The sequence below is a fragment of the Cavia porcellus genome, unplaced genomic scaffold (genome assembly GCF_034190915.1).
Source record: "Cavia porcellus strain 051 isolate PalLab524CR breed Dunkin Hartley unplaced genomic scaffold, mCavPor4.1 scaffold_28, whole genome shotgun sequence".
In the NCBI taxonomy this organism is placed as follows: Eukaryota; Metazoa; Chordata; class Mammalia; order Rodentia; family Caviidae; genus Cavia; species Cavia porcellus.
In genome coordinates this window covers 41,125,197-41,138,777 of record NW_026947511.1, presented here as the reverse complement: position 1 = coordinate 41,138,777, position 13,581 = coordinate 41,125,197, and the positions used below count along the sequence as shown (strand labels likewise).

Below are 13,581 nucleotides of genomic sequence, written 5' to 3'. Positions count from 1 at the left end.
GGAATCTGCCCTGATGATTCCAACATATTTGTTTGATTTTGGTTTTGTTTTGCAATGTTGGAGACTTAGCGTAGGATCTTGCACATGCTAGGCAAGAGCTCTTATCACTGAGGTACTGCGCAGTTATTTTTTTACTAGCTAATTTCATCATAGAGGGTAGAAACTATTTCTGTCTCATCAACCACATCATACTGTAAAACAAAAAAATATATATATTGTGAGCGGGCTAAGTCTGCTCCACATGCATTCACCATTCACTCCTGCTGATTTCTTAACTTTTTTTTTTTTTTCCTTTTTATCGGTACTGAGGATGGAACTCATGACTGCCTGCTTGCAAGGCAGGCGCTTATACTGCTGAGCTAAATCCCTAGCCCCACTCCTGCTAATTTCTAAAAGGAAGGAGAAACTTACAGTAAGGAAAACAAATGAACAGCACACCTTCCCACTCCCTGAGTGGCCTGCAGGACTGAAGTCAAGTGGATGACTACAGTGAGGAGCCCAGATGTGGGGTTCAAATGGCAGGGGAGGCAGCGGTAACAAAGCACTGGTTGGACCTATCTGATACGTGCTTCACTCTGCATGCTGTTTCCCGTTGGGGATCTGTTTCCCCTTTAGAGACTCCTGGTTCTATTTTAATTACAGATATTTCAGATAGCCTAGTGAAACATATATCCTATTCCAAAAAGAAGGAACACAGGTCCACAAAATTCTTTCGAGTTTCAGGACATCTTAGTCATCTTGAAACTCCAATGTGAAACAGCTGGACCATTAAGAACCATGGTCCAGCCAGGAACAGTGACACATGCCTGTAGTCCCAGCTTCTCAGGCGGTTAATGCAGGAGAATCGCTGAAGCCCAGGAGTTCAGGGCCAACCTGGACAGGGGGAAAAAAAGGAAGCCTTGCTGCAGAGTCAAGTGCCGCTCAATGGCAGCTTGAGCACACATAGAATGGGCACTGAACACAAATACGTCCGTGCACACACACACACACCTTTAGAGTCGCCATCCTCTCACCCTCCGGGAGGACCTAACAAATTCTCTCTTTAAGCACAGTCCAGTCCTGTGATCTGGGGCACTTAGGACAGGTGTGGTGGGTGTTTGTCTCTGAGATGACAAAAGAATTAAATACAAGGCAAAGGATGTCCCTAGATAAGGCAACTCAAGATCAGTGGGCTCAGTGGAGGGCACAGGGAGACTTAAGTAAGCATCAGAGACTGACTTGGGATGCTCCATGCGGTGGTAGAAAGTCCTGATGGGGGAAATGTCCCCCTCTTGAGAAGTGAGGCTCCAAGGCAAAGACACCAAACCCCGGACTTGTCACTCAAGTGGTGTCCACTGTGCCACAGGCAGTAGTGATTAGAGTCCACAGCCTACAGTGGCCAGTTACAGATGCAGAGAGCTCAGCTGTGAGGGGGCACTGTAGAGTAACAGGCATTGCCTTGGAGAAGGGGCCTGGACACCCGTCCTGCCTGCTTCTACAGCAACCGAAGGGCTTCAAAATGTCCTGCCCTTTGGCTCCCGACCTATTGTACCTGTACTTCAAGTGTGACTTTACACCCAAAACATGTGCAGAGCCAGGAATTTCCTACCATAAGTCTCATGCTTGAGGACTGGGAGAGAGAAAAACGTGGCCACCTCCCTTCCCACTGCAGCCTCAAGACACATAGGTGGGGCAAGCTCTGGTGACAGGAAGGCAGGGCCAGGCTCTAACAATTATCCTTCAGGCAGCACTGACACCAGTAGGTGGCAGGAGCACCGTGATGGCTTGGTGCACAGTATCTGAGGACACCAGCAGGAGGCAGCATGGGCAGGGACAGTGACAGCAGCAGCAACAGTGACAGTGAATGGAACAGCAGGAGGCTCTAAGGGACACACACAACCAGCATCTGCCTTCCACAGCGACACATTCTGGAGTCTCCATGCACTGCCTGTCCCGAAGCCAGAGATCCCTTTAAAATGACTTAAAAATGAGCCTCCTCCTGCGGAATAAAGTACTGGGTGGTTAGAATGAGACCCTGAGCTAGTCTAAAATGTGGCCAATTCCACCTAACAGTACCCAGCCCCCCAGTGGTCCAGGCGCCACTCGTGGCCCTGCTGGCAGCCAGGGGTCCTGAGCAGAAAGAAGCCGGGCTCTGCCTCCACCATCATTCACTGAGACCTCCGGGAGGCACAGCCCCCAAGAGGAGCTCAAAGCTGCCTGCTCGGCACTTCCGCCAAGGCTGGCAATGTCCCCACCAACTCCACATGAGAGGAGAAGTTTCTGATCCTGCTCTCTAGGGTACTGCAGGTGGGGAGAGGCTGCAGCATCTCCAAACAGAGGATGGAGGGGTGGGAAGGAAGTGGAAAAGGAGGGGCCCCAGAGGTGAAGCAAAAATACAGCATTTTCATGTATTGAGTTTAGGATTTTTTATTTATAAAATGGGTGTAACTATCCTCTTCCCCCCTTAAATTTATACAAACAGCACCCAATTTTCATTAAACCTAAACTTTCAGAAATGACACACTGACAACTGTCCCCTAAACTACTCATGAAAGCCCCTTTCAGACTTTCCCACCAATCATGAGTTCACCTGGCAACCTCGGGTGGAACCACTCTCAGTGCACATGGAAAATGGAACAATTCACATCTTTTAGTACATTTCCTTTCATTGACACAAAACGACAAAGACAGACAAAAGTACCCACATGCTAGTTCAAACTTCACTTGTCAGTCTCTGGCTTCAAGGCTGGCCAAACGTGCTCCAGAGTGTGGCATGCCTGAGATCCTAGTGCTTGGGAGACCGAGGCAGTAACCACAGCAAGTTCAAGGCCAGCCTGAACTACACAGCAAGACCCTCAAAAACAGAAAACAAAACGGAAAACATGTATGTGCTTAAACACAAGCAAACAAGAGTCAAAAAAGCTGGACATGTGTAAATAAAGACTATGCCTAAAAAGCAAAATACAAACAATTTTATATTGTGCATATTTTTCAGTTGCAGGGAACCAAGCCTCTTCTTATAGTAAGTACCTTATTTCCCACATTCAATTTGTAAGAACATGTAGCTCACAAAATCCAGCCTCCCCAGTGTCTCAAGTCTTGAGGCTCCCTAAAGTAAAAAACAAATAGACCTGGACAAGAGCAAATATAAATCAGAAGACTAAAAACATAAAATTGGAGCATTTGTTGTATACAAATGATGCCTAAAACATACCTCAAGATTTAAAGAGTAAAGACAAAATAACAAAAACAGGGAAGGGACAAAAAAGGCAAATAACAGATCCTGCAATGAGGAAGAGGAACTGAGCTTCCTGCCAAAGCGAGACGGGAAACATGACCAGTGCCTGACTCGGGTCCCAGGTATGTGCCCTGAAAACAATTTCTCTTCAGATGCCTGCAAGGATGGATGGTATCCTTGATAACGACTGCACCAGGTACATCAACAATTTTGCAATGGGCGTGGTGGCGTGTGACTATAATTCCAGCCACCTGGGAGGCTGAAGCAGGAGGGTGGCAAAATTCAAACCCAGCCTGGGCAACTTAGCAAGGTTCTGTCTAAAACTACAAAAGGGCTAAGGCTTGATCCCCAGAACTGTGTAAGACAAACAACCCCTAACCCATGAAAAAAGCTTTGACAAGACCATTTGTATATTCCAAATGTTTGGCCAGACATTTCTGCAGCAGGAGACAAGGAGATGAGCATGGAAGCCAAGGGAGTCGTTTGGAGGCTCAAAGGACGCCTGCAGAAAGAACCCAAGAAACCACAAATCCTGGTGCAGGGGTCAAGCTCAGCCACTCTTCTGAGCTGTGAGGGCTGCAGAGAGCTTAGGCTGGGTGCAGAGCCAACTCCCCACTGTGACTAATCCTGCTAAGCTCACAGTGGCTCTGGGCTCGGTCCTTATCCCAGCCCGGCTAACAAGACTGCAGAATGGCTGCCAATGCATTCCTGGGTGTGTCTGCTGAGTTCCACGGAGCAGAGGTCACTCACTGGGCCTCCGTTCCTAGAGTCTCATCTTTTTTGTTGTTGCTGAGACAAGGTCTCATTATGCACTTTAAGCTGGCCTCAAACTTGCAGCCATCCTCCTGCCTCAGCCTCCCCAATGCTGGGATTACAAGCCTGCATCACCACACCCTGCTTGTCCTTCATCTTTTAGTCACAGCACCCCTCAAGTTTCACCTGGCACATGGCTGCCCAGACCAGGGCATACCTTTCACCAAAGTGTGGCCACAATGATTTGAGCACTCTAGGTCACACGCCATTAGAAAAGAAATGCTAGCTGGGTACACTGAAATCCAGCACTTTGAGGGTCAAGCCCAGCCTGGGCAACTTAACAGTTTAGCAAGACCCTGTCCCAAAATAAAAATATTTAAAAAGGGCTGGGGATGTAGCTCAGTGGGAAGGTCTTGGTTTCAATCTCTAGCATGAGAAGAAGGGAAGGGAGGAGTGGAACAGGGGCAGAAGTGAGCTTTTCTATTTCTGCAGTGGAATGCGGACATGGAACTTGTATGCCTGCTCTGGCTTTGTGCGTAAGGCCAGTGTCCTAGGGGAGGTTGAGTAAGAAAACAGAGCACCTGATAACCGTGCAGAATTAAATTTACCTTGGCCTCTTGCTAACCTCTGAACTGTCAACAAGAGAAGCTAAACTGGGCACATTGTTAACAGGCATGGTGACACACACATGTAATCCCTGCACTCTGGAGGCTGCAGCAGAGGGATCACTGCAAATTCAGAGACTAGCCTGGGCTACAAAGTGAGCTCAAGGCTGGCCTGAACTGCGCTGTCTCAAAAAGACATTTAAAAAAAAGAGAGAGGGGGGAAAGCTAAACTTCTATCTAGTGAGAAGCCACTTTCTTCTGATTCTGTTACGATAATTTAGCCTGTGGATTCACATAATTCAAAACCACAGGGAAAGGTATCAGGAGAGCTCAAAGAACTCAGGCCACACCTCTGGAAAGTCAGTTCCCCCAATCACTGCAGCAAGCAGGTCACAAAATGAGAACCACCCTATCAGTTGGGCCCCCCTCTACCTCCAGGAGGGGCTCAGCACAGCACGGCCACACACGTAGTGGAGCACAGCGCAGCCCCGGGCCCAGGCCAAACCCTCCAAGCTGGGGCAGGGAGGTCCTGTCCTACCTTTCCCCTAAAGCAGCAAAGGGCCAAGTGTCTCCACACCTTCTAATTACTATTCTTGAGGACAGGCCAAATCCCATTCAGCAGCTGCTGGAGGCTTTGGGGAAGCGCCCAAGGGGAGGGAGGCTGTGCAGAGCCCATAACATAGCCCAGGCTGGGGCACAGAGGGAGAGGAGGTCCCGCATCTCTCTGGTCCTGGGCCCTGGGCCCTGAGGGAGGCCTCGGCTCCTCGGTAGGACCCTGGCATGGCTCAGCTGGCACTGCCAGTCACTACCGAATCCCAGCTACCGGCACCTGCTGCTGCTTGCGGATCTTGTTGAAGAGCTCCATGTACTGCACCATGGTGTCTGCTGGGCCATAGACAGCGTCATGTTTGTTCCCAAACACGGCAGGAGCCGCTGGCGTGTGGCTGCCTAGAAAGCTCTGCAGGAACTCGAGCAGCAGGCTCCAGCAGTCACTGGCCACCACACAGGGGCCATACTCCACCTGGGACCAAGGAGACAGAGGGAAGGTGAGCCAGGGCAAGGATCAGGGCTGCTTCTCCTCTATTTTTGCCAACTTCTCCAGTCCTGGTCGAAGACATGCCTCCAGAAGTAGGTGTGGTAGTGAAGTCTATAATCCCTGCACTTGAGAGGTTGAGGCAGGAGGATACATAGTGAAACCAAGGCCAGCCTGAAGGATATAGGAAAACTCTGTCTCAAAAAGAACCTAAAAGGGCCAGGGATGTAGGTCAGTGGCACAGTGCCTCAGGGCAAGCGTGAGGCCCCGAGCTCCACTCCTGTATCAAAAATGAAAACAACAAAAAACCCAAAAACACCAAAGTAAAAAAAGAAAAGACACCCCTTCTAACCCAGTGTTGGCCAGGGAAAATACTCAACTGCCCCAGCCCACAGCCTTCCCACTGGCATCTGATGTTCTCCTCCTGCAGCTGGGCCTGGCCACAGCCCCAGAGGTGGACCCTGGACTGAGCATCCTGGGTGACATCTGAGGAGAGCCCAGGGGAATGCTGAGAGAACAGAAGAGGAAGGAAAAGCAAGGAAGAGAGAAGGAAGGAGTGGGGAAGGAAAGAGGAGGAGGGAGGGAGGGAGGAAGGAAAGGGAGGAAGGAGGAAAGGAAACTAAACGTGGAGTAAGACTCCTATGGGTCCCCAAGGCCATGCTCAAGACTCGAGGGCCACCCAGGCTCGGCTCCAACCCTGAGAATGAGTGTCCCAGCCCATGTGGCAGAGGCCGAAGGACACATGCTTAGGTTTTCACAGTCTAATTTCCTTGAGAGCAGCCACAAGGAAACGTAAGGAAGAAACCCGGGGTGTGTATTACCACCAGCTGGAAACTCGGAGGCTGACGGGAACCCCGGGGCTCAGCATGTCCAGGCACACCATAACTGACATGGCTTGGGAAGTCTCGGCTCTGAAATTCCTGAGCGGAAACTCCCCCAGGCTCCTTCTGGCTCCTCCACTCATCTTCTCTAGGTCTCTTATGGCTTAAGCCCCTGCCTAACATGGAAGCTTCCCAACCAGTCAGCAGGGCTCTTGCCAGCTGAATTCCCAGAACCACTGTGCCCCTTTTATGGTGTTTCTTAGACTAACTTCAAACACTGCGTGGTGCTAGGCGCACTTGTCATCCCAGCATACCGGGAGGCAGAAGCAGGAGGATCGCTTGGGCGATTCAGTGAATTACTGAGACTCTGTCTCAAAGTAAAAAGTTAAAAGGATGTAGCCCAGTGTGAAGGCCCCGGGTTCAAGCTCCAATACTGGAAAAAAAAGAAATCGCTCTTGTGTTTCAGTCTTAATCTTATGCTAACTGATTTTTCAAAACAAGCCTTGTAAGATTACTTCTGTAAGTCTCTCCTCCAGTGCTGAGCGTGTGGCAGGGTGTGGACTGTCACTGACCCCGACATCAGCTACTGCCCATCTCCCTCTTTGCCTCTCACACAAGAGGAAGCAGACAGCATACCAAGAGGCAAGACACATTTCTTCTTCACACCCACGATGTGCGGACACACGCGGCAGAAAGCGTGCCTCGAGTCCTCCTCGGAAGGGCTGGCTAGTCCTTCGTGCCTAAGTTCCTCTTCTGGACGACCCAACCCTTCTCCAGCGATCCAGGCTTCCCACACGTTCTACCTGGTGTGGCCACTTCCCCTTCCAATCCCGGGTGAGAAGAAGGATTAAAGAAAAGATAAAAGATCCTGGCAGGGAAGCACAGGTCCTCGGGAGAAAGGGACCAGGCATGCACCCATCCAGGCCAGGCTGAACTGGGCAAGACTGGGGAACATTTTGGGGCCTTTCTGTGGTATGAGGATTTGAACTGGGGTGCTCTACCACTGAGCTACATCGTCAGCACCCACCTTTCTTTTGAGTCTGGACCTTACTAACTTGCTTTTGGAGCCTCCTGCCTCAGCCTCTCTCAGTATAGGAATTACAGGCCTGGGCTGCCATACCCCCTGCTGGGGTCAGATCTTCAGAGCCCTCTGCTAAGCCGAACCCTGCGCACCCTGCTCTAGCTCCCCAAGGTCTTACCTCCACGGAGATGCCCCGTGCACTGGGCCCCATCGTGACTGTCCCCACCTTCACCAGGAAGTCACAGTACTGGTAGCGGGTACCCCGGGTCTCGATCTTGCTGGCCTTGGCGCTCTGGAAGAAGCCCTTGAGCTTCACCATGAGCACATCAAAATTGGTGTCAGCGGTGAGGCAAGGGCCGTTTTCAAAGAGGGCGAAGCAGCTCAGTGGGTACTCAGAGTTGTGCATCACATACATCAGCTTCCCAGCCTGACCTGCGGGGACAGAGCCCTACGCGTTACAGGGCTGTCACGGGCACACCCCACAACAGTCATGGGCAGAGAGGACAGCCAGAGGGCAAATGTGTCACCTTGGCAGTGTGAGAGGGAAGACTTTGCAATTAAAGGCCTTTTCCAGAAGGGCAGTAGAGGTCAGTGGGGTGGGGCACCTGGAACTCTGAGCGGGTTGATGACTGCTTCACTGTTAAACTGTATGGGGAGCTTGGAGACAGATGCCTAATTCTGATCATCACTAGCACACATTTTAGTAATTGTCACATATGCGCTGATAAGTAAAATCACAGCATGTAGGCAGGTCAGTGAGGCAGCTGCACCCCCTCCTACCTTGGCTCTTCCCCTTAGATATCCGGGACAAAGTCCTGGAGCAGCAGGGAGAAAAAGCGGAGAATGCCAGCACGGGACTATGAGGCAGGCCAGGGCCAACCTGTGATGAAGCCTGTGCGCCAGGCCTCTGGAAGGTGAGGTCTCATCTGAAGGCAAGCGGGGACCCCTAGAGTATTCTAAGAAGGCCTGCAGATCTAAGCAGCAACCGGCACTCTACAGCAGAGGGAACCAGGATCTAGGATAATAAGACCCAGTTCAAAGCTGCAGCTCAGTCCTTTTAGTTTCTGAGAAAGGACTTTTTTGTTCGTTCTTTCCTTTCTATAGGTTTTTTTGCAAGGAATAAAAGTTATGTCAATGGAAAGTAAGATTCCTTTAATAAACCGTAAGAGGTAATGGACAGGCTGTCACAATCGCAAGTGTTTGGTGTGTTCTTAAACCTCCCCATACCGTGCCAGGCCTCAAAGACCTCCCTGGAGACAACTTAGTCCCCAGACTAAAGAAGCTGACAATCTCATGGAGGGTCAGGGGTGAAATGTTCTGAGAGAAGGCCAAAAGAGCACAAAGTAAAACAAGTCATCAGCTGGGAAACATAGAAGTCGCTAAAAGGACAGAAAGCCACAGGCTAGGAAGAGACAGAAGTGGGAAAGAGTCAGCAGGGGAACAGGCCGTGCAGGGGGATATGAAGAGGGACACAGCCACATGCAGCCACATCCAGGGAAGGGTGACACTCAGGGCAGGAAGAAGCACGCGGCAAGGGAGCTGGGAGAGGACAGCAGGCCTAGGGCCCAGCAGGGCTGAGGGACTTTCCTGGACTGCAGAGCTCAGCTCTGCTGCCACCTCCTGACACACGGCAGGCCCTGCAGACAGCCTGCAGCCCATCTCCTGCACGCAGACCTCCAAACCACACCCTGCCCTTCCTCCAGAACCAGTTCAAAACACCCCTAAGAAAAGCCCCTCAAACTGGTGCACATCTGTCCTCAGGGCCCCTCCCTGTAGTCATGCACTTAATCCATGCTGTGTGGCATGATGGTCTTGGAAGTACTTTAAAAGCAATTAAAGCGATTTTTCAATGAAAAGGCATTTCACACTTTTTTTAAAAATCGCAACAGCCAGGTATGGTGACCATGCCTATAACCCCAGCATTTGACAGCCTGACCCAGGAGGACTGATGTGAGTTCGAGGCCATTCTGGACTACATAGTGAGTTCAGGGCTAGCCTGGACTGCAGGACCAGACCCTGTTCCAAAAAACAAAAAACAAACAAACAAAAAAGAAAAACAGAGCCATGCCAGAGTTTCAGTAGAAGCAATTATTTAGGAAACAAAAACAGGGTTAAGAGAATAGAAAGCCCAACAGGATGATGAAGTAACACAAAGATTAGTAACACAGGAAGTCACTCCACCCTTAGGCCTGGAAGGAGAAAGAAAAGATGAGCCAGGAAGGAGGGCTACTGAGCAGGGGCCAGAACCACATAGACGATGCAGCGTGGCCGGTGGCACTGCCCAAAGCAGAGACAGGAATACAGTGGTTACCCCTCCCGCCATGCACCAGTCTTCCCCAATGCCTCCCACGCCTGAAGGGAGCGAGGAGGGCAAGTGCAGGGAGTGACCAAGGGCAACAGCCACACACAGGCATTGGGACCTGCCTACTGCTGAAGTTAGTATGCAGGGCTCCAGCCCCCTGGCCTCTGCCCCATGAACAAGGGCTCTCTGTATTACGACACTGTCCTAGGCCGTTACTGTAGAGCCGAGGCTAAGAAAACCAGGTTCCCTAACTCACATGCAAAGATTCTCTTTCCCTTTTTGTCATCACAAGCACCATCTACACCCGTCTCATCACTCTAGCCCAAAAACCCAAAACTTGACTCATCTGTCAAGATCATGCTAATGAGGTGGCCAAGAACACCGGCCAGTTGGGGGAAACAGGAAGCCTTTACATAGATCTACAGACTCTACAGCTCAGAGTCAGATACAAAGATTCTTGGCTCTAAGAGGAATGTGGGGGTGCACACCCATAATCTCAGCACTTGGGAGGCTGAGATGGGGGAACTGCTGTAAGTCTGAGGCCAGCCAGCGCTAATTAGTGAGTTCAAGGCCAGTCTGACCTACACAGCAAAACCCTGTCTCCAAAAACAAAAATATTGCACACCTGTAATCTCAGCATCTGGGAGGCTGAGGCAAGAGGATCACTGCAAGTTGAAGACCAGCCTGGGCTACAAAGTGAGTTCAAGGCCAGCCTGAACTGCATAGCGAGACCCTGTCTCAAAAAGACAATAAATAAATAAATATAGAGGGCCTAAATAAAATCTTGAAACTTCAGAGCATATAAGGATTATCTGGGGAGTTTAAAATATGCATTATGACATCTAGAGTCACCTGGTAAGCAGGGACAGAAAGATACATCATTAGGAGTAACCTAGGTATTTCTGATGCAGTTTTTTAACAATTCTTCAAAAACCACTGTTTTTCGGGGGTTTTGTTTGTTTGGTTTGGTTTTGTTTTTGGTACCAGGGATCGAACTCATGACCTCACAACCTCACGTTTGCTAGGCAGGTGCTTATGCCACTGAGCCAAATCCCCAGCCCCTTGTTTTTGAGACAGGGTCTTACTATGTAGTAAGTCCTGGGATTATAGGTATATACCAACACTGTCGGCAAAAACCCTGCTTTAAGAATTCAAACCGTACAAAAGAAAACCTGCAGAACTTTTTTGATATGATGGGTTTATTGTCTGGGTTCTGATGATGGCATCATAGATCTGTCCCTATGTCGTATGAAGTTTAGAGTCAACTCAAGATGCATTAAATGTGTATGACTGTTTATACTTTAGTTATGCCTCCATAAAGCTTTAAAAAAAAAAAGTTTCAGCTGTAAAAAGATCACAATAGGCCAGGTCTAAAAGACAAATTCTTTCATTACTAAGAAGTAATGAATTCAGAAGTCTTGCCAGACAGCCAGCCATGTGCGGTGGTGCATGCCTGTAAACCCAGCACTCTGGAAGCCCGAGTGAAGGATTACAATGAGTTCAAAGGCCAGCCTGGGCTACACAGTGAGACCCATCTCAAAACGAAGCAAAACAAACAAAACAAAACCCCAACCTAGCCACATGTTCAAAACACCACCCTTAGCAGAAAGGACAAAGTCAATGGACACGAATGTCCATGAAGACCATTCCCATAGCCACCCCACAGGCCCATCTCACTGACCTTGGCTGCCGAGAGTGGAGGCAGCCGTGTGGTATGTCTCACAGTCCACACAGAACGTCCCCTGCTTCTCTGCCCCCAGCATCTCCAGTTTCCGGGTGAGGAGCTCCACTGTCTGCTGGACACTCTTGCCCTCAGCCACAGGCATCTGGGACACACTGGAAAGGAGAGCACCAAGTCATGGGTGTCCAGAGACACTTGCACTGGCTGAGCCACTTACCTGTGCCCTGAATGTGAATGACGGCTCAGCAGGGACGTGTACCTGGACCCAGCTCCTTAAGGACAAAAAAGTAGAGACCCTGTCCCTGGGAGTCCCTCTGAGAACCAAAGCACAGATCTCAGGCCTCACCAAGGCAATGAACTCCCTAACACACTAGCACCTCTCAGGTATGGGATGTATAATGAAGCTCAAGTAAAGTTCCACGTGATATACTTTTATAACAAAGCGTCATAAAATAGGAAAGGGAAGCCAGGTGTGGTGGCTCATGCCTATAACATGGGAAGCTGAGGCAGAAGGGTCATAAGTTCAAACACAGCCAGACAAGTTGGCAAGACCCTGTTCAAAATTTTTAAAATAACTTCTTTTCCCCAGTACCAGGAATGGAACTCATGATCTCATCCTTGCCAGGAAGGTGCTTATGCCACTGACCTACACAGTCGGCCACTAAAATAACTTTTAAAAAGGCTGGGAATGTGGCTCTGTGGGAAGGCCCTGGTTGAATCCCCAGTAACACCTAAATGGCGTTACTTGTAAGCCGTCCCCTTGCAATCCGTTCAGTTCTGTCTGTATTAGGGAGAATGCTGCTTGGGGTTAGCATGTCTTTACTAACCCTCAGAACCTGAGGTTTCCAGTACAGCAGCCACAAGCCACATGGGGCTGGCAGATAACATACTGGGTAATGTTGATATGGAACATTTCTATCACAGAAAGTCCCGTTCCATGGCCTAGGAACAAAGAGAAAAGAGGCTCAGATTTACAATCTTGGGGAAAGAGAAGCCTCAATATTTACAAGAATTTAATTAAAATAATGGAACAAAGAATTGCCAAGATTTCCTTCTCATTGTGTGGCTCCCCCTTAAAAGTAGGTAACAACCACCAAACGTCAAATATCTGAAAAGCAGGGTGCTAAGGCCTTTAGAGGAACTAACTCTGAGTCTTTACAACAGCCCCACGAAAGGTACTGTTTATCTATAAACATTATAAAAGGGAACACTGAAATACAGAAAAGCTTTACAAACTCGCATAAGAGCACAAAGTTAATGTGAGGTGTAACCAAGACTCGAAGCCAGGCAACCAGACTTCAGGTCCATGCTCTTATCTACTCCATTATACTGTCTCTCAGAGATGTGTTTGCTTGTTAAGACAGATTTTTTTTTCTTTTTCATTTTTATCGGTACCGGAGATCGAACTCACGACCGCCTGCTTGCAAGGCAGGTGCTTATGCCGTTGAGCTAAATCCCCAGCTCCGTTAAGACGGATTAAAAATAAGGAAAAACTGGGCGTGGAGGCGAATGCCTCTAACATAATTTACGTACACGTTTCGTTCCTGTTCCCTTAGCCTCTCTGGCCCTGTCTGCTGGTAGGTCCTGGTGAGGAGATTGTGTATTCTCAAGTGCCACTCCCGAGGAGTATTTTGAGGTCTCAGGGCAGGAAAATGTTCCACAAAAGGGAAAAAAAGATACTAAACAATGATTAGATCCTGGGATAAAATCTCTCTGGCGCCTTCTAAAAAAAAGGGACACATGTTCCAGGAAAAAGGGGGGAAAGCCTCCTATCCACGCAAGCCGAGAACATCTTGCTCAGCTCCTGGGGGACAGCAGACCTCGGTCCCCAATCTCCTCCCGGGCTTAGTGCGGCCTCCAAAGATGCTCACAACTCCAGGCCCCACCCCACAAGGCCCCTGAAATCCTACCAAGTCACTCCCATGGCGCTAGGCTCAAAGGCTGGCACTATCAGATCGCTGATCGAGGATACAGTTATAGCACCCACAAGCACTGAAGCCCCCCGCAACACAGAGCACTGGCGTAGAAGCTCCGGAAATACGTCAAAACCGAGCGCCGGAACGTGAGCGCACAAGGAACGGGGCGTGTCTCCTTCGGTGACGTATCCAGCGACGCCGACGCTCAGGCCCCGCCCCCTAGCTTTGCAAC

General features: G+C 49.7%; 1 protein-coding gene across 3 annotated transcripts; it reads right to left on the bottom strand.

Annotated features, from left to right (window-relative positions):
* Nucleotides 1-2,390: 2,390 nt before the first annotated feature.
* Med20 (mediator complex subunit 20) lies at nt 2,391-13,543 on the bottom strand. Of its 3 annotated transcripts, none has more exons than XM_013156910.3 (4): nt 13,421-13,543; nt 11,434-11,588; nt 7,629-7,882; nt 2,391-5,596 (listed from the first exon to the last, which is right to left on the bottom strand). In XM_013156910.3, exons 2-4 carry the CDS (start codon nt 11,576-11,578, stop codon nt 5,381-5,383), a joined length of 615 nt encoding a protein of 204 aa, XP_013012364.1. In that variant the 5' UTR covers nt 11,579-11,588; nt 13,421-13,543; the 3' UTR covers nt 2,391-5,380. The 3 variants fall into 3 exon arrangements, with proteins under 3 accessions (XP_013012364.1, XP_005005442.1, XP_063094975.1); XM_005005385.4 differs by having other exon boundaries at nt 13,344-13,500; XM_063238905.1 differs by lacking the exon at nt 13,421-13,543 and adding an exon at nt 12,261-12,282.
* Nucleotides 13,544-13,581: the final 38 nt, after the last annotated feature.